Below are 21,534 nucleotides of genomic sequence, written 5' to 3'. Positions count from 1 at the left end.
ACCCATTCATATGCCAAAGACACATTGTTATATTTCTAGTTCCATGCCCCTCTCCAACTCCAGATGAGTATATACAATACAAATGATTAATTGCTGTTTACACTTAAAAGTAAAATAGGTCTCTCCAGCTCAGCAGGTCCACAACTGAACTCCAACATTTTACACCCAAAAGTTGTTTCCCTTGCCCTACTGATGAAAACTGTATTCTTCTAGTTGCTTGGGCTAATGACTTTGGAGTAGTCTTGGAGCCTTTCTTTCTCAAATGCTAGACATCCAATCTGTCAGTAAATTTTGTAGAATCTGTCTTCTACTACTTCTCACCATATCCACTGCTACCACCTTCACTGGAGCCATGATCTCTCACCAAGCTTATTGCAGTGTCCTCTTCTTCCCGCGTCAACCTGTGGTCGCCTACTGGGTAGTCTCAACATAGCAGTTAGAGTATTGCTTTTTATTACTCAGTCAGATCATGTCAATTATCTGCCCCAAACTCTACAATAGATCCCCACGTCACCTGGAGAAAAAGTCACAGGGTCTTATGTGATTTGACTCTTTTTCTACTGCTCTCCCCCTCGCTCACTCTTCCAGCCATCCTTGCCTCATCATGGTTTTCTAAAACAACCAGGCTCATTCTTTTCCTGATGCTTTTTTTTACCTAGCTCTTCTTTCAGTAATGTTCTCCTCCTGGATCAGGGGTTCTCAAAGTACAGCTCTCAAGCTGGCAGCAGCAGCATCACCTGGGGACTTTGTAGAAAAGCAAATTCTCAGGCCTTGTTGAAGACCCACTGAATCAAGAACTCTGGGTGGGGCCCAGCAATCTGTGTTTCAACAAGCCCCCCAGGCAATGCTGTTGCATGCTGAAGTTGCGGACCACTGCCCCAGACATCTACATGGCAACTTCTTAGCTTCCTTCAAGTCTTTGCTCAGATGTTACCTTCTGAATGAGGCCCACTCTGCCCACCCTATTTAAAATTGCATTCTTCACTCCTTCCCCAGCACTCTATAATTTCCTGTGCTCTGCTCTCCTTTCCTTTTTCCGTCACCCATATAATCCTCTAAAACAGGGGTTCCCAATCCCCGGGCCATGGACCGGTACCGGTCTGCGGCCTGTTAGGAACTGGGCCGCACAGCAGGTGAGCAGCGGGTGAGCGAGAGAAGCTTCATCTGCTGCTCCCCATCGCTCCCCATCACTCACACTACCTCCTGAACCATCCCCCCCCCCCACCCAGTGGAAAAACTGTCTTCCATGAAACCGGTTCCTGGTGCCAAAAAGGTTGGGGTCTGCTGCTCTAAAATACTATAAAATTTACATTTTGTTACTATTGTGCTATTGTGTTACTATTTGTTACTATTGTGTATTGTTACATTTTGTGCCGTTGTCTCACCACACTAGACTATAAGCTCTATGAGGGTGGTAATCTTTTTGTTTCAGTCACTGACCTATATAAATGTCTCAAAGAGAACCTGACACTACGTAGGTACTCAATATCTATTAATTGGAAGAAGTGGAGCTTAGTTGGTACAGCCAACGGGAGCTATGCAAAGAAAGCATGCCCAGCTAGCAGGCAGGGAGTCCTGTGAGAGGTGGGGGCTGTGGCCCTGAGCACATAATTAACAAGTGTCATCTTATTTCACTGTAAGGGGCGCTGAGGTAGGACGCACACGTATATTAACACTCCTGACACCGGACATGCTTTACAGAACAAAGGAACGATCCAGTTAATGTTTCCGAAAGCCTCGGGTACCATGCTGGTGGGGGTGGGAAATGCACTCATTATATTTTCATCTCCTCCTAAATAACAGCTAGGGGTCCTTGACAAAACTCAAGGTTAGGGCAGCTGTTTCTGTGGTTCTTACACCTGCCTTTGGATTTGTTGCAAGGGCGAGTGTTGGAGTAGCCTTTTGCCTTTCTATGTATGAGTTTTAAAACGTCCCAAACAAAAGCAAGGGAAGTTAGGAAGGAAAAAAAATATTGCAAGAAACAATCACTTTTTCAAAAACAGTCCCTCTATGTACCAATCCCAGAGCTAAGTGCTTTTTTTTGACATTGACAGTATGGCCCAAAGTCATGGCTGTAACCTGCTGTTGTTGTGTTACCATGGTAGTGACAAGTATACATGCAACTAACACAGAAACCTCTGGTAAATTGTCATTTCTGGTACAAATCTATTCTGAAGAAAGTGCACAATTTTGATGAACCCGTAGTCATAGGAACAATGTCAAGAAACGGGACTAAATAAATCAGATCAATGTGCTGCCATTTATACAAATTCAACACAATATGTCTGTCAATGCCTGATGTTGGTCCTTTTATTGCCCTTTAAAATGGTCTCAATGTTAGTCTCTAAAATTGATTAACCTGAGTAAAATCAACTATGCAGAATTAAAAAAAAAAACCCTCTTTAATCCCCACCACATCAATGATGGTTGCACTAATATCATCCTATACTCTTGGCTCTCAACCATCTAATAGCTTTACTCTAGTACAACAATAAAAACTGTTAAGGGAAATGAGGAAATAGCATAGGGACTATTGCTGTTAGCATTTAATAGTCCTGATGCTTGTTTGCATTTGCTTGGAATAAGTATCTAAGGAAAAATTAAGTTCTAAACTGAGGCTACTATTTGAAATCCCAGAAAAGGCTCCTGGGAATAGTTTGGCTTTTTTGTGACAGTAGTTTTTCTGATGAAGTACACCATTCCCTAATGAAAAAGACCTGGCACTGCTTCATACGATAAAATGTGATCAATGCAAGGAACGTGATGATCAGTTTGGGAATGAGTGGTTTAATAAAAGAAACATGAAATTGGCTGTGCTTTGGCAGGATATACCCCAAACCATCATGAGAGGTTATCATCCTGGCCCACAGATGATCCCCATCACGCTACAACTGTGCAAGTTCCCACTGACATCACCGACAATGCTGGCATGGAGACAAAGGCACGATCCAAAAGCAGTCACGTTGGATTCTGCTTCTTAAAGTCACATGAAAAATAAACCAGCTGCCCTGCCTCCCCCCCACCCTCCAATATCTACCAGGAATAGATCCAGGGCTCAGCAGAGCTACTCAACATTTACATTTTTAGGCAAGTGCATAAACAGAGAGGGACAACAGCAACTGTGAAGAGGGAAAGGCAAATCTTTAAAAACAGTGATGCGGTAAAATGTGATAAATGTGAAATAAGGAAGAGGCAAAAAGTAGAGTTTGAATTATCTAGGTCTGTCACAGGATCATCTAACATTTTGACTCTGGAACAACAGATCAGCTAGTTCAAGTAACACTTGCTTTTCACTATGTTTTATAAAAGATACCAATGCAATAAGATTTAAACGTATTGATAATATTGAAGTTTACATATCTGTTAATAAAAACAAATTTACCTAAAAAGAGAACTACCATACGACCCAGCAATCCCACTACTGGGCATATACCCTGAGAAAACCATAATTCAAAAAGAGTCATGCACCAAAATGTTCATTGCAGCTCTATTTACAATAGCCAAGACATGGAAGCAACCTAAGTGTCCATCATCGGATGAATGGATAAAGATGTGGCACATATATACAATGGAATATTACTCAGCCATAAAAAGAAAAAAAATGGAGGTATTTGTAGTGAGGTGGATGGAGTTAGAGTCTGACTCCATCATACATACATGGAATACTCCATCTGTATTCACTTCATACAGAGTGAAGTAAGTCAGAAAGAGAAATACAAATACAGTATGCTAACACATATATATGGAATCTAAGGAAAAAAAAAAGTCATGAAGAACCTAGTGGCAAGACAGGAATAAAGACACAGACCTACTAGAGAATGGACTTGAGGACACGGGGAGGGGGAAGGGTAAGATGTGACAAAGAGAGAGAGTGGCATGGACATATATACACTACCAAACGTAAAATAGATAGCTAGTGGGAAGCAACCGCATAGCACAGGGAGATCAGCTCTGTGCTTTGTGACCACCTAGAGGGGTGGGATAGGGAGGGCGGGAGGGAGGGAGATGCAAGAGGGAAGAGATATGGGAACATATGTATATGTATAACTGATTCACTTTGTTATAAAGCAGAAACTCACACACCATTGTAAAGCAATTATACTCCAATAAAGATGTTAAAAAAAAAAAAAAAAAACCACTGCACTGTAAAAAAACAAAAACAAAAAGAAACAAGTTTACATTACCCGCATAAATGCTTGATGTGTTTTACAGTTAGCCACTCTGCTTGATACTTTTATGCTTCCTGTAATCACATCAGAAGTTCCATTGGAAGAAAAGTAAAATCTCGATGGAGACTCTGCCTTTCGGTTCACATCCAGGCTCATGTTATAAAACAAAACTGCAAAAATGTAGAGAGAATTGCAATTAGTATAATTATCTAAAGGCATTTGTTTTGTTATTTTTAAAGTGATAATAGTCAAAGTTATATAAAATACTGGAAATATATTAAATTCTCTTCATTAAATAACTTTCTAAAAACTAACCTGAAATATGAAAGAGGGAACAACTTAAAATACACATTTCAAAAATTATTTTTATAAATTTTAAAAAAAGAATTATAAACTTTTCTCTAGGTTTCTACTTTTAAAATTAACATTTTTAGTTGCTTGCTTAATCCTCCTACATATCAACATTTCACAGCTACACTACCAAAGTTGTTACTAATAATCAAAGTCTTGAGTAAAGTTTCAGATTTCTTCGAGTCCTTTTGTCCGTAGAACGTCTGACTGAGGAAGTACAGGCACCCAAATGTCACTTGGAATAATTTTATCTTGTGTGGTTACAGAACTAATTTCATATATGGTTGGGTTCATTTATTTCTATTTGTTTCCAATTTGAGGGGTTGCTATTTTTCTTTTGATTTTTTTTTCTTAACGTGAAGTGAACACATGGTTTAAAAGTCAAACCTACATAAACAGCTGACTCACAGACATCTCCTTTCCAGCCCTAGACCCTGATGATTTCTCTTCCTTGTTTTTATTGGTTTCTGGTTGGATCTTCCAGTGTTGATTTATGTAAAAATAAACAAATATATACAGACATTCTGTCAATAAATATTCTGGCAGTTTGGTAAGAACTTATTTCAAATCTGACATGGTAAATGATGTGCTAAAGAAGATCTTCAATAACCAAAAAATTAAGGAAAATTTACAACAACCAAAAAAAATTCCAGGACCGATCTTACCAAGAAAGAAAGAGCTATTTCTTGAATCTAAAAGGGTTCTTTGTCAGACTGGTGGTTGTCAGAGGTGAGGGGTGGGGGATGGGTGACGGGATCAAAAGGTACAAAGTTCTAGCTACAAAAAAAGTCATGGGGATGTAACGTACAGCATGGTGACTACAGTTAATCATACTGTATTGCACACTTGAAAGGTGCTAAGACAGCAGATCTTAAAATTTCTTATCACAAGAAAAAAATATTTACAACTACATATGATGATGGATGTTAACTAGACTTATTTTGGTGATTATTTCACAATATACACAAATATTGAATCATCTCATGTTTTATACCTGAAACTAATATAATGTTGTTTGTCAGTTATACCTCAATTTAAAAAATTGAAAAATAAAAGCCTTCTTTGCAAAACAAGCTACATCTAGTAGTCCACTGAGAGGTCATTCATTATATAGGAGAAATAATTCATAAGTGATATTTAAAATAATTTATATTATTCCTCAAGTGTTCATTTACATTTTAGGAGTATCTTACTCTTCTGGAAGGATTTTATCTACTTCAAGGAAACATAAGTATAAAACCTACATCACTCCTACAAACGTCAAATAAATCTTTCAACCTTCCTTTTATTTAGAAAATAAAGTCCAAATCAATTGGCTTCAAAATTACTATAACTGAGGTTCAATGCCTCAGAGATAGAGTTGCAACTGAAACAGCTATCTACAAATTCATCACCCTGAGCTCAGACAAGAGCACATGAAACAAGGGAAATAAAAATCCGTTCACAGTTAAGTGGCAAAATGTCCTGGTTTTATTAAATATGCTTACTATGTGAATTATTTCTCCCAAGGAGTCATTTTATGACAACTATAAAGCATGTTTTGTAACAATGTTATGATTATTTATGATTTTCATATATTTGATTTCAATCATTTAAAGAAATATTTGGTCACAATGAAATCGGTAGTACGACAAATACTGATTTTCCATAAAGGGAAATAGTTCTGTTTAACGTGTGCCTCTCAGATAATCATCAGCTTGTCTGTGTCACTGTGTTACTAGGGTCATGCTCTCCAACTGCTACTTCTTCAATCAATAACCGGATGAAGGTTTTGCCCACTGGCCTATCACTGCATCTTTAATGAGGACTTCTGCAGAGTATCATTAAAAATGAATCTTATCTATATCTGTAAGAAAAGAATCTAAAAAAGAATGAATATACATATGTGTATAACTGAATCACTTTGCTGTACACCTGAAACTAATACAACATTGTAAATCAACTATACTCCAATAAAATTAAAATTAAAAAAAAAATTAATCTGATCTAAAATAGAAATACCAGGCTCATTCTGCACTTCTTATTACAGGCTAATTCAGCCTGAGGCCTCTGCTACATATCTATAGCTTGGTTCAGTAAGTATCTGCTACCCTTCATGATGTTTAGATGACACCCTGCAGGGTCATGGGAACAAACAACTCTTGATAGGCCTGTGGAGCTCAGGAAATATATGAATTATTAATCTCCAAATGGTAAGCTCCGTTATGCTTCTCTTCTACCATGGGCTAGTTTCATTAGTAGTTATTCTAATATTAGCTTAAATATAACATAATTAGGAACATTAACCTGCTAGAAAAAAATGTAATGATTATGAAGTCACCTATACATTATTTGAGATTAACCACAATGTTGGATAAGCCATATCAAAGATACTTTCTCCAGAGCAGATCACTGAGAGTTGCCTATGTACAGGCAAATGGGCATGGCTCTTAGGAGCCGATAGTCATAGTAAATCCTTAAGAGATGTGTGTTATTTATGGAAATTAGAATCAGGGTCTAGACTCCAGATAAGCTTCTTCAATTACTCAAAGAGAAGAGAATAAGAAAAAAAGAATCTTCCCCCTCTCAGGCCTCCAACTTAAGCCAGCTCAAGACTTCAGCGAGCCTAGTAAAACAGGAGGAACTGTGGTGATGTTCTTTTTATTCTAAAGAGATCTTACAGATTAAGCTCAATTAGTTTACCTTAAATAAGATGGCAAGTGATACTCTTGCTCTACTTCCTGCCATAATCTCTAAACAACTAAAGCCTTAATGGGTCCAGCTCATTGGTTAGAACAAAGCGAGAATCCGGAAGATGAAGAGGAAAGGTTATCAGATGGCTGCTCTCTCCTGCCCTAAAAACCCCTCCATGGTGAGATACAGAGAGAGCTCGAAAGATGACCATGAGATTTATGAGGGAAGTGCACATTCTATCAGGCATTAATTCGTAAGGGCACCCTTACCGATATAACCTGGAACCTCTTTGCCCTTATATGAGAAACAGAGTGTTAGATCCATGCACACAGAAGGCAATTCATTTTCAATACAGTTAAAATGTGTTCTATTTACTGACTCAGGATGGTTTAAAGAGGCTTCGACAATCACTACAGGTCTCGTCCTAAGAAGGAAATAAAATTAGCAATATTAATTGCAGAATTATTTTTCCTTAAGATGACAATTACATTTGTTTTGTCAGTTTCCAGTGATCAAGTAATTTCATGAAACTCTTTAATAATAAGTGTATATATACCCAATTACATTTCCATGTGTGAATCAAAAAAATTTTCATTTAAATTTCTAAAAATATTGACTTTGATGATTTATGTATATATCTAGGTAAGGTGGGAAAAATATCCTAAAGTTCAATAATTAAATTTCAGAGTATCAAAAGGAGTGTTATGAGGTCACCACCCTGCTGATTTTAAAAACTGCCTCCCATCATTTAAATTAAGCCCAACTGTCATTAAGCAGTGAAATGTATCAACCTTACCTTAGCAGCACAGCAGAATCAGACCGAAAAGCACCAACTGCTACATCTGGAGGATAAAAAACAGTACAGATTAATGATCATCATTAGTCAAAGAGAATTACTTTCAGCCATAAATACTTAACTACATATCACCTTTCGACTATATCAAAACACTATTTACAGAAAATTAATTAGAAGAGGTATGCTTACATCTTAAGATTCATTTCACATATGTCTGAATCTGCTCATTTACAATGACATTCATCCCTTTATAGTATAAATATAAACATTAGGATATAAACATATGCTATAAAGACAGCCTTACTGAAACAGATTCAATTTTTGGACTATAAACATTCACCCAGAAATCTCCTTTTAAATTACCAAAAAACCCCTCTTCCTTTTTCATCATTGTGTGTTTGATTTATTTTCATGAATGCTTTTAATGTTTTCAGGAACAAGGAATAAAGTGTTAAGTAACTAACAGCTTGAAGCTCAGGAATTACTTGATTATTTCTGACCCATCCTTGAATTCAAAAGAGCTTTAAAAATGAAGGAAAAAACTCATTAGTCAATTAGAACTTTTCTCTACCAGTTTTATGTACTTCACAATAAAGCAGCATCCACAACAGAGTTTACTTCAATTTATAAAATACGGTAAATTTTATACTCACCTACATATCCATTATTATCTGCATCAATTTGTCCAGATATAGACTGTCCAAACATACTTAATGATTTGCTGATTTGAAGCCCTTCAATTCTCTGAAAAATAGTAAAGTTGAGTGGGAAACAGGATTTGAACACCTAATATCCCGGAGAAACAATGATTTAGTTAAATAATGAGTCCTGGTACATGCCCTGGCACATTATTAACAAATGCATCGTAGTTAAGTCAAATACACATGTCTAAGAGAAAAAGTAGTTTCCAGCTTGAAGTGGGAAGTTGACATCTATTTTGTGACAAGAAAAAAATCACTTTCTTTACTTTGTGAGCAAAGGGAAAATTATGCAGTAAAGATCTCCTAAAACAGTCCTGACACTCTCTCCCCAGTCTTTTTTCAGGCTCTGTGTTTATTTCCCTGAGCAACATGAGTAACCAAACAAATAATAAGAAAATAAGACATCTATGATCACTTAGTGGAGCCTACTACTTAGGTTTATAATAACCACCTCATTTAGCCAGATTGCTTCCTAGTATTTGACAAGGACAACTCAAGTCTGATATGTGCTTCCTATCCCATGTGTTTAATTTCATGTCCAGATACTGATTTACAAGTATCAGGGTTGTCCATTCTAAGAGAATCAGTATTCTTTACTAGACAAGTATATATCTTTCGTGTTATCTAGAGAACAATTTACCTATTTTTGCCTAATCAAAGATAACAGTACTAGCTAATGTTTCCGTAAGAGTACCTTCGGAAAAACTTCTCTTCTCTGCATGTGTATGTAGTTTTTTCTACGCAGTGACATGCCCTGATTTTTCAACATGTGAAAGTAAAGTCAGAGTTAGATCAGGGAACTTTATTAAAGTGCTCTCATCTTACTGCTCTGCACTAAAAGGAACACAGAGTATCATATGAGTCTTTGCTCTCCCTGTGCAATCTCCATGGAACATGGGGCTTTAGCCATAGGGCAAGACACAGTTAATCAAATCCAAATGGGCTTATTTGGAATAGTATGGGTATTACCTCAGAACATAAATTTGATGAAATGCAGAGAGAATGTCTTTAATAGGTTAAATACAAGCTAGAATGGAAGTGAACCAGAACTCTTATTTATGAAAAAAAATGGTTTCAAAGAGTTATTAATGACCCTAAAAATGAGGCCATCTACTGTTATTGTAAGAAAATGGTGAAACAGTATTAAGTATTTGAAAGACTAAATTAAAAAAAATAAGTCCACATTAACGCTGGAAGTTTTAAGAAGGATTTTATTACCAATAATTCTTTTGAAAGTATTAATAGAATAGTATTATCCTACCTGTGAGAAGGCTGACGAGATCCCATCTGCTCGGCCATTGTAAATATAAATAGCACCTCGCAAGTCATCTTCCTGTGGAGCTCCAATAGCAACATCTATTCAAGAATGTAAATGACAGAAAATAAATTCTTAATGCAAAGAATGCAACTCTGAAAACTAACCTTCATCCTCTTTAATTAATATCACATAAGAAAACTCCTTATCAAAAAACACTTTTCTCACTGGACAGAAAAAAATTATAAAATACTGTTACTGTCATAACAATGTAGTGGATTGTACAGATAAGTCTGTGTGTGGAAGCAGCTTAGAGTCTTAGGGTCTTAGAGGCAGGCTAACAGAATGGTTAAGGACACAGGTCCTACAGCCAGATGGCCAGGCCTGACCCCAGCACTGCCCTCGTGCCCAGCTGTGCTATGCTGGGCCCATTTCTTAACCTCTCTGTATCTCAGTTCCCTCACCTCAGCACAGGATTGTAAGAGAACTCATCCTCGGCATAGAAAGATGTAACTCATGTGAAGTGCTTAGAGCAGTGTGTAGCACATAATAAGTTATTATCGTCTATAAATACTATAACCACAAGAACCCTTATTTTGAGCTCTAAGTTTTACTTTATTTGCAAAATGACTTCTGAATTAATTCCTGTTCCAATGAAAGTAATTAAAGTATCTGTTAAGGGTATGTTTTCACATAAGAAAACCAAGAGAAAATAGAAACTATGAATAACATGGTTGCTTAAGTGCTATAAATACAAAGTACATATAGTACTGAACTATTAAGAAGGCCCAGCTCAATTTAATTCCAAGCAGAAGATATTGAAGTATATTCGGTCTTTGGCTATCTAATATATAGATCCAAACTCTTACTTCCTAAGATGACACTTGGATCTATTATATAATATCCTAAAGTTCTAGCTATCATTATAGAAATAAGGAGAATACACGTTATTAATAATAATGTTTTTCCATGCCTAAGCAACACCATTGGGACAAAACATAGAGAATAAACAGAGATATTTGACAACTGTTTTTACTTTCCATTTGAACATTTATTTCACTGTTAGTTTAAACCGTAACAATTATCATTAGTATGATCATAATAATCGTAACATCACCTAGCATTTATATACTGTTTACAATGCAGGCATTGCACTAGAGGCTTTACATACGTAATTCATGTTATTCTCACATAACCCACTGTAACCAGTGTAACTCTCACAACAGCTCTATCAAATTCTTTTTGATCCTCACTTTTTATAGATGAGGAAACTGAGGCACAGAATGTAACTCACTCAAGGTCGCAGAGCCAGGATGTGGTAGAGTTGGGATTTAAACCCTGCAGTCTGGCTCCACAACCTGTGCTCTCCATCACCATGTTCTATAAAATCATCAACAATAAAGTTATGACCAACATTCTCCCCTCCTAGCACCTGCTCCTCTTCTGTGTGAAAGAAGTGCTCAATATATGATTTGATAATATATAAGCATTTCAGGAGCACATAAAATAATACAGCATATAGTTTACAGTTGCAGAACTTTATTATGGTTCTGCTCAAAAAAATATTCAAACATATAGTCCAGAAGTCAGATGACAGGGCTCAACATAAAAAACCTACACGAAAAATAAGTGGTCTTGCCAAAAGCATTTCATGGCTAAAATGCTATCATCTGTCTGTCTGGTCACATTGGTTGAATAGGTTTGTCTATTACCTATTTAACTTTCTCATACTTTTGATGAAATTTTTATACTGGACTCTTGCCAAATTGATTGGTTATCTTCTTAGAAAATGGCTTGTTTTGCTTTTCTAAGGACACAGAAAATATATTCTAATTTTTTTCTTTTGAAGAATAAAAAAATGATGTCATGAATGCCAAAATTACTGAGGTCTACTATGCAAAACACCACAAAGCTGTGCATAGTAAAAGGACATTAAGTCTGATTTGCATCTAAGACTGGAGAAGGAAAGAAAAAGAACACGTGGGTTTTTCATCTCTTTTCTACACAATCCCACACACTCTGCCATGAACGTGAAGTAACTTCACTCATATCCCAGAAAAACAAACTAAGTTAGAAGATGGGGAAAAAGAATAGGGAATCACATAATGAAAAATTAAACATAGATGCCCTGCTGGCTCACCCAGGCAGATAGCGTGAGACGGCGGAATTAAAGACCTCAGTAAAGAGCTAGGACACACTGAGCCTACTTCCAAATCAGCATGGTCTTGGCTAATATCTAAAATGTAGAAAACACATAGCCATGGGCAAAGCAGAAATGCTATTCAGCCATAAAAAAGAAGGAAATCCTGTCATATGCAACAACCATCTGTGTATGTGCACATGAGAAATGGAAAAATCATTCTCAAATATTTTAATACATTCAAAATAGTGAATACTCTTCCTCGGATGTGTCAATTAAAAGAGGATGTGGAAGGAATCATAAGTAAACAAAATAAGTATTTTACTAAATGATGATTTTGTTTTTAAAAGAAAGAATTTTACTATTTTATATAATATATATGAAATATCAAAGTGCAAAAAACATGTTTTTTTCACAGATATTTATTAGGTTGGGTCTAAATTTACCACTTATATAATGTTTATTTTTTCATGTCTTAATCTTATATTCCATTTGATTGTAAAACTATAAAAAGGAGTGCCACTATTTCCTACATTTACATTCATTATGGCACATACTCTATACCTGGCATGGTACAACTGACAAAAAAATCTTATTTAAGAGGGCTCACTGGAAGCATATATTCAATAACCAACTAGCTTTCTCCTTGTAGAATAACATATTTTATACATTTAAAGTAGAATGAAGCATTTAGGCATAAGAAGATATTAAGAAAGTGAGAATTTACAGTACTCCCTCACTTATGTCCAGTATCCAAGTAAGTTTTGACCTACTTCTACCATATACCAATTGCCAATGACCATATCTAGAAGACAATTCTGAGTCCTGAAAATATCGAATACTTATTTGCTGAACTCGAGGAATTATACACTCTCCCTTCAAACCCATTCATCATTTTAGGCACAGTTTTAATAGACTTAGTTACCACTTAGAACTAGATTGAAAAAAAAGCAAAGTTTGAGAGGGAAGGCTGGTGGAGAGACAGATACTTCAACAGCAGGACTGATATCTAGGCAACAGTCACAGTTCTGATGAGACCATCTATTCCATTATTGAAACGCACCCCTATCGAGTGGTAAATATCCACTGTCCATGAGTCTGCCAGTTGCCCCCTTACCACCGCTCAGGACTCTCTCCTGGGATCCCCAAATCTTCCCACAACAGGGCAGCTGAACAAGGAAAGCCTGGCACAGCAGGGGGGGCTTTCAGAGCCCGGCTCCAGCTCTGTGGCCAGCCTCTGTTGGGTTTTGTCAGTGTCTTTACTACACTGATAGTTAAATACTGTTATCCAGTGAATCTATGATGCACATTTTTTTCCCACATTTTCATATTCCTGAAATCAGGGTCCTTCTTAAAATAGAAAAATAGTGAGTCGCAGCTTAAGAGGCACCATTTTTTCAGGGGCACATAAAATAATGACTTATAGTAAAACAACTTATAATCAATGGTGCCTTAGAATCAATGAAATAAGGTATGTTGAATATCATTCTTTATTAACAGTAGTAAGAATCAATAGCTGACAACTGAGAAGAAATCAGGGATAACACTAAAGAAAAAAAATTTAGCATGCCAGTCTGCCTCCATTTTCTATAGAAAGGCAAACAACATAAAACTCCAATTATATTCTTTTCCATGTGCCACTTTAAAAGTGGAAATCACATACCAAATTGGATACTTTTAATTACCTTCAAAGCCATCATTATCAATGTCGCCAAGATTGACTATGGATTCCCCAAATCTTGCAGCATATTTGTCACTTCCAATGAGCTCTATTTCCATTTCGTTCATTACTGCTCCCTAGATAGAAAGGGGGAGAAAGGTGTCATTATCACACAACTTTACACATGATTTACTGTTGTAATTGGGTATGGATTTTTTCTTAATGCTTCAAACAGGTTGGACAAACTATAGCCTGAGCTTTAGTACACACATCTCAGTTCAATTCAATAAATATTTATCAAGTATGTCAACACATATAATAGTATGATTAGAGCTCAGAGGACAAAAAAAAATCGTCAAACTCATGATCCCTAGCTTTGAAAATCCAATAAATCATTTTGATAATTCAATTTAGCAAATATTTAGTGAGTTCCTAGTAAAGGCAATGCACTGTGCAAAGACTGAATGGGTGAAAGGGGACAAGGCAGTGTGTGTATAAGACGCTCCCTTTCCAGAAGAAGCCCCCAGTTACAGGGAAGGCATAGTACAAGCATGTAAATGACTTAGAAGTACAGACTGCTTTGCAATATTGACAAGCAAGGAGAGCATATCTAATTGTGAGAGCCAGCAGAGATTTCAAGAAAGGAGGTGGTGGTCAAGGTGGCTACTGAAGGATGGGCAAAGTTTTGATATACAGAGAAAATAAACAGCAAAACACAAATTGCAAAGAATTTGGCTAAAATCAACAGTATGTGCGATGAATGAGACAGAAAAAAGTCAGACTAGAGTCTTATGGGGTGGGACTTTGAAGGCTGGGAGAAATTTACTCTCAATTTAGAAAACAAGACAGAGCCACTGAGGGTTTCTGAGTTGAGGAGTGACATGACTGAAGCTGGCCTTGGTGATCTTTTTCCAGCAGCACTGAAGCATGGATTGGTCAACTGTTGTCTCTGAAGTTGGAAGATGAGTTATTACAATTAGACACTCAATAATGTTTCAACAGGAGCTGTTGCAGTAACAGCTGCCAGACCTCTTTCCAAACTCTGATCATGTCACTCCCTTGTATTAAAAACAAAAACAAAAACAAACCCCATGCACCACTCGTCACAGATCCTTCCCTCTTCTCAAACAAGTCTATTCATTCCCATAGCACACATGTTCTTCCCCTTGTGAAGTGCCCTTTGCCTTTTATTTTCCAACTAAAAAATTCCTATACTTGCTTTGCTCCTAGAGAAATGCCTAATTTAAAGAGCAGAAAGCAGAAGAGGCGAGGACGAAGGTGCAGACCTAAGACAACACAAAGGCACTGAAGTTCCAGGGGGAGAGTTTCAAGAAGTGGTGATCACTATTCTTCAAGTATTCTCCAGGCACAGAATGGTGACCAAGAGTCCACTGGGGACCCCTGAGAGCTATTTTAGCAGAAGTAGGTGGAAGCCAGATTCATTCAAGTATCATTCTTTCTTGAGTTCATTCAAAAACAATTACTGAGCACCAACTTGTCCAGGGCTCTTTCAAGCCCTGAGGAAACAGTAGTAAATAAAACAGATGAGTCCTCTCCACACGGTGTCTACACTCCAATGGAAGAACCGACAGACAACAGCAAAGCAAACCAATAAATATATAATATAATGTCAGGTAGTGGTTAGTGTCTTTTTAAAGTTAAGAAACAGGAAGTTGGAAGGCAACAAAAGAAGAGTAACTTACGCAAGAGGTTTTAAAAGCTGAAATCAATTATAAAATTAACCCCAGTATTCAACAGCGATGCCCTCTCTTGAGTGATGTAGAAGTGAGGGGCGAACAAGAGGATAGTCTAATGGGTAGATCTCCTCCCTTGCCCTTTAAGCAAAGGCAATTCACTTTTATCTGTTTTTCATATTGGGATTGCTTAAGATTTCAAGGGGAAAAACGGTTCTATTATTGCCTTACTTTAGGCATATATGCTACTGTTTAAACTGTTCTCAAAAACTTTAAAGAGAAAGAAAAGTATGCAGCTAGCATAAGGAAGACCATTTATGGATAGGAAAATGTGAAATATCTATATAAGAAAAAGTAATGCCTGATTTCACTACTAATGAGATATGAATGATCACTTCATAAATGATATGCTTTTACTATTAAAATTAAGGTTTAAACAGTCTAGGAACTCCCAGCACGAAAATAACTTTCCTGCTCTATATTTGGAACATTAAGAATCTCTCAGCTTTGTAAGACTGAGTATTTTCTCTCTTAAATTGTAAAGAGTTTAGCCTGGTGCTTAATGTAAATACTTACTAAATGCTCTGAAACAACTGATTTAAAAAAATACCTTCTGGAAACAGATTTTACTTTGTTAAATCCCGAATGAAAATGCTATGACTTAAGAAATGAACCAATGGTCTCACAAACCTGTTCTTGGTCTTAAATCAAAGAAACAGGCCAACAAGACCCCATTAAGGCCCTATCAATTATTTCTTTTGATTTGATGCCAGGAAGATAGACTGTCAAGATAAGGCCAGCAGAACTCTTTAAATTGAATTGTCAAGTGGTCAGTTTCTATTCCAAAACACCCCCCAGAACTGAAAACTCAACCATAAGCAAGTAAACACCTATTTCTACAACTACTATATCTACTTTGGAATAAACTATGTCAATTTTACATTCTTATCAGGAATATAATCTATATAAATTGTGCAAATTAACATCTTATCAAAGCATATCTTGTTTCCAATTGTTTTCAAATCAAGAAATTAAAAACATTTCATACTTTATCTTCTACTTCTAGTAGTGTTTTATAATTACCAAATTACATTGGGACATTCACCATCAAACCAATAGGACATTCACATTTTTAGGGCTGTATAAAAATCATTCTTTCAAATTAGAGTTGCATCATAATAAAACTGGAAGAAACTGCAACTACTTGAGTAAACACATACAAGCTGTGCATAGAGAAACTCCAGACAATTGATCTCATACTTGCAAGATATCAGAATGGGACAGTGGCCCATTCATCACCATATTCCATTTCATTTTTAAAGCATCAGTACAATACCACAATTTTTACTTTCATCAGTAAAATAAGCCTTAAAATCTATAGTCTCAGAACTTTGGAATAAGAAAAGCATCAGTTTCGATCAAAATCCCATACATGGCTTCCAATTTGCGGCCAACCAGACTTACAGAGCCAGAGTTGATGTACACAAACACTCTTCCTTCCTCCCTGACGGTGCTCTGCACGGGAGCTCCCACAAGTAGGTCTGAGAAGCCATCTGCGTTGAGGTCCACGGCACAGATAGAAGCTCCGAAATAAGACCCAAGCTGCTCCAAGGCAAACCAGATCCAGTCATTGAGAAAAAAGCAGAATTACTCACCAAAGCCCTCAGTGATAGCAAAGGTAGAGACATATTACCTTTTTACCTTTCATTTCATGTAAGATATTTAGTTCTTTTGCATCAATGCTGAATATGTATGCCTGCAATGGGGAAAAGAATTCGGAAAGGTCAGACTGCTATCACATTAAAAATGTTTCAGTCAATCAAAACATTAATTTTCATAACTTGTAATTGCTCAAATATATTTTTGAAAAATCCTTTTCAGAGTGATACAAAAGGTTTAGGGAACCAAGTTCACATTAAGATGCCTTCCTTGAAAAACTACCTTCTCAGGAACAATCTTACTGTTTCCTTAGAGAGCACAGAAAATTCATATAGCTGCTTCACTTCCTTGTACACCAGAAACTACCACAACATTGTAAAGCAATTATACTCCAATTAAAAGAAAAAAAAAGAAAACGTTGTTTGTCTCAGTCTTCAAAGTAATGTTCATGCAGCAATGTAACAAAAACTAGAACGAGAAATAACATTTTGTTCTTTCTAGTCTTAACACAATTGTACCAGGAATGTAGCTGCCTTGATTTGCCTTCAGCTATAAACTTATTAACCAATAAAAGTATTCCTTGGACATCTTGAGACAATTCTATCTCAGAAACAATTACTCATAGGAAAGAAGAGCCTCATTTGACTTATGTAGTCTTCCTGAAATCTTTCCTGCTCAATTTTATCTAAAAGCCATACGACTTTCACCCGTTTTACCACTAAATGCGGCACACTGCTCATCATTTCCAGCTTCACTGCTTAGAATTTTGGCAGTTCCTCCTGTAATATCGTATCCTCTCATGCAATCTATATGAACCTTTTCGAAGAAATAAATATAAAAATGTAACTCTTACTTTACCAATCTGTTCATGTTGAGGGGCTCCTCCAACTACTTCGGTAGTGTGCCGACTCCGAAAATGACCGGCTCCAACTGAGTATCCTTCAAGAAAATGGAGACAAGTATGAGAATCATCATTCGCAATGGGTAAAATTCATTATCATAAATCCACTTATAGAATGGATCATAAATCCATTCATGATTAAATGAGACTGAATTCAAAATGACTACAGTAAATAGAGTTTTAAGAATATTTAGAATAGCAATACTCAAAATTGGTTATTACATGCTTTAAGCAATTATTAATCTGTGTGTTAATGTGGCTTATATGTTTAAGTCTTAGAAACTAAAGATAGCACCTTTACACGTGGTTTGTTAGTCTCTGTATATTAGGACATGGTAGTTTCTACGATTACAACAGAAATATTTTAGCGTATATAAAATATAACATTTTGAACTTTAAGTAAAAAAAAAAAGTCTTCTTAAACTTCAACTTTTCTTGCCCTGAAACCTTCCTATTGTGATAAAACTGTATGATTACACAAAAGGTAAAATATTCTTATTTCATTATGTGATAAAAGGCATAATACTAAGTTACATTTTAAAAATAATGTTTCAAGATATCCTTCAACCATAAACAAGTAAATGCTGAACTGTAAATGAATTCCCTCCATTTTAAAATAACTTCCTTCTGTATGAATGGGGGGGGGGGTTCACTTCAAATGTGAACAGCCTATACTCAGAAATAATTACAATAAGAATGATAAAAATAGTTATGCTCTGGGAAATATTCTAAGAACTTATGGGGCAAAGGTTAATGGGCTGTTTTTAGACCCATGTTCTTCATAATGTTACCCATTGTCTAGAATGCTGTCCGCAGTCCCACTGACTTTCAGTTGGTCCTTGAAGAAACTATACTTATTCATCCATGCATGATTAAATGAGTTAATTCATGTAGAGTGCTTACAAAAGTTCCTAGGAGATGACAGGCACTCAATAGATGCTATCTTTATAATAACAAGTTGACTGCATAAAGATATAAGCTTACAAGTGATTTACTGCAAAAGAGGAAGCTAAACCAGGAGTTCCAATCTAAGAATTATATATTGATGATAATAGTTACATACGTAAAATATTAAGTTAACTGAAGTTTCAGAGACTATATCCTTAAAAAGGGAGTTTCTGAAAAGGCTTTTTAATTACTACTGGCCATTTTGATCTTTTGAAGATACAGTTTCCCTTATTTATAATTACTAGTTATCTGTAAGGCAGAGATAATTCGAGTTTGTCCATTTTTATAGTACCTAAATAACTTCCGAATTTCACTTGATTGTGTTTGTCTAAAAAAGCTTTGTATTTATTTGTAGTTATATTGTAGACGAAAAGAGAGCCGGTCCAATAGGAGGATCCTGGAGCTCCCATCACAATTAAGTCCTGTAAGAAAAAAAAATTTATCATCATTTAAAAGTTTAATCTCACCACCCGAAACCTCCTCCAGATACATGCTTTAAGTAAATAGTGACAAAAATACATTTTTATAAATTTCCGAAATGTAAGCATTTTATGAGTTTAAAAGCACATCAAAAAAAGCCAGAGAAGCTAGCTAATGAATTTTCAGCTAAAATGAGAATTTCAGAGAAGAAACGCTGAAACTCTCACTTCATGCTCATCAGCAGACTTTAAAATCAAAGGTAGAATCACTGAACTCTAGAGTAAGCTTTGGGGAGAAAGGCAATGTGGATTTCTATTAAAGTAAACCCTATCTGGGTAACTCATTAGTGCTCATTACAGAGATAATTGTGTGCTGCCAAAGAGTAAAAAATGGACTTAATTTATTTCAATTTGCAAAAAGCTAATGAATAGGTTCCTTAATAATGTTAGCTTGGAAAAAAAACAACTCAAATGAAATTGGGGCATACTTGATGATAAACGTAGGAATTTAGAAGAAAGGCAAGAGAGGGAAGATTGGAATGAGCAGACACTTGTCTGGTGAAATATGAAAACTTTTCAGCAGTTAAAGCTATGTAACATTTCTAAATTTCCTAAACAATCCAAACTTTGAAAAAAAAAAGTCAATTTAAATATAAAGTAAGCAAACATTATTATTTTTCCATACTAGGCAATATTTATGGAAATTGTTAACCCAAGGCTTGATACAACCTGTCTACAAAGATTTAGAAAACATTTATAACTTCATAATGGGTTGTTGAGAGAAACTGGGAGATTTAGGAGTTGAGTACAATTGTGATCTTTCACTGTGTATGTGATAGTGTTAGAAAAAGAAAAATAGAGTTTGGGACCATATCTCATTTAAGAGGATATTATTAAGTTCTTAAATCTCCCAGTTCTCACACTTCTAATGAAAAGTGTTAACTCATACGCTTCCTCCCCCCCCAATTTAATAACTATATATAACATACCTAGATATTTTCAATGCTTAAATTAACAATTAACTACAGCTACTTTTGATTTCTATTAAATTCTTCATAAAAGTAACCTTCTTTAGTATAGACTTTTAGTTGGTCTTGCGTGACACAGCCATCTAAATATTAATATTTTATCAATACATATGTCGAATATTGAGTGGTGAAAATTAAGTTGTATTACACTCAAATTTAAGAGACATATTATTTGGGTATTATAAAATTTTTTCTTCAACGCACAGTATCAATCTTCTAAGTCAAATTAAAATTCTATATGTAAACATCCATAGCAGCTATTTTGGGACAATTACCTCTGTGTAAAAACTAGATATTCCAGCTTGACATGATGCAAAATTTTCTCCAAATTTTCTCACATAATCTAAAATAAAGTAGAAAAACAATTCAAGATTTCATTTTAAAACCGACAAAATCTGCATAATTTTGTTTATTTATAAATCCTTATAAGTATACCTTTCAAGAGCTCTTTTACAGTATTATTTAAAAAAATAGTTAAGTGGCAAAATTTAAGGTCACAAATCTCTTCCATGTTGATCTTCAAAATATCCTTGTGAAATAGCAATAGAAAAATCTACCCAGCCTCTTTTCCATGGGAAGAACATGCAGCATACACTCAAAAAGTTGTCAGGTGAGTATCTAAGACAGAGGTAGGATTTGTGGCTTCCAGTTCAGGTTTCCATTTAAAATAGGCTTCCTAGATTTTTGCCTGGCTGAAAATAACAGAGTCAAGATCTGCATGGAGATGGAGGATCTCTTCTTACAAAGCCCCCATGAATGGTTGCTTTGTGAAACTCACTAAGGGCACAAAACTTGCTTTTCCTGAAGAACTGACATAAGTAAACCTCTATGAAGATACAGGACCACATCTTCGTTTTGGCTGTGCTAACCAGAAATGTTAAATAAATTGCTAAGTCATTTATAATGACCACTCCCTGTCATGCTTTTTCATTATTTTTCATATCTTCTCTGGTCCTATACACATTTTTTAAATTAAAAAATATTACCATAATTTTAGGTGTCTTAGGTTTCTGCCATCATGTTTTTTTTTCATAGAATGCGGCTAGGTATATATTTATACATATATTTATTTATATATATATATTCATACATACATATATATATGTATATATATATATTTATTTGGGGGTGGTGCACATT

The 21,534-nt window shown here is 35.7% G+C and overlaps 1 protein-coding gene across 2 annotated transcripts in view; it reads right to left on the bottom strand.

Annotated features, from left to right (window-relative positions):
- ITGA4 (integrin subunit alpha 4) overlaps window positions 1-21,534 on the bottom strand; it is an 80,220-nt gene that overhangs the window by 38,075 nt on the left and 20,611 nt on the right. For both annotated transcript variants that reach the window (XM_059928265.1, XM_059928266.1), the window contains 11 exons: window positions 20,670-20,737; window positions 19,240-19,369; window positions 17,952-18,037; window positions 17,133-17,195; window positions 16,904-17,041; window positions 13,771-13,882; window positions 9,952-10,046; window positions 8,643-8,733; window positions 7,990-8,035; window positions 7,463-7,617; window positions 4,185-4,339 (listed from right to left, as the gene is read on the bottom strand). In XM_059928265.1, coding sequence (XP_059784248.1) covers window positions 4,185-4,339; window positions 7,463-7,617; window positions 7,990-8,035; window positions 8,643-8,733; window positions 9,952-10,046; window positions 13,771-13,882; window positions 16,904-17,041; window positions 17,133-17,195; window positions 17,952-18,037; window positions 19,240-19,369; window positions 20,670-20,737 — 1,139 coding nt within the window. The remainder of the gene's footprint in view (window positions 1-4,184; window positions 4,340-7,462; window positions 7,618-7,989; window positions 8,036-8,642; window positions 8,734-9,951; window positions 10,047-13,770; window positions 13,883-16,903; window positions 17,042-17,132; window positions 17,196-17,951; window positions 18,038-19,239; window positions 19,370-20,669; window positions 20,738-21,534) is intronic.

This window comes from Balaenoptera ricei, chromosome 7 (genome assembly GCF_028023285.1).
Source record: "Balaenoptera ricei isolate mBalRic1 chromosome 7, mBalRic1.hap2, whole genome shotgun sequence".
In the NCBI taxonomy this organism is placed as follows: domain Eukaryota; kingdom Metazoa; phylum Chordata; class Mammalia; order Artiodactyla; family Balaenopteridae; genus Balaenoptera; species Balaenoptera ricei.
This window is presented reverse-complemented; position numbering and strand designations above follow the sequence as displayed.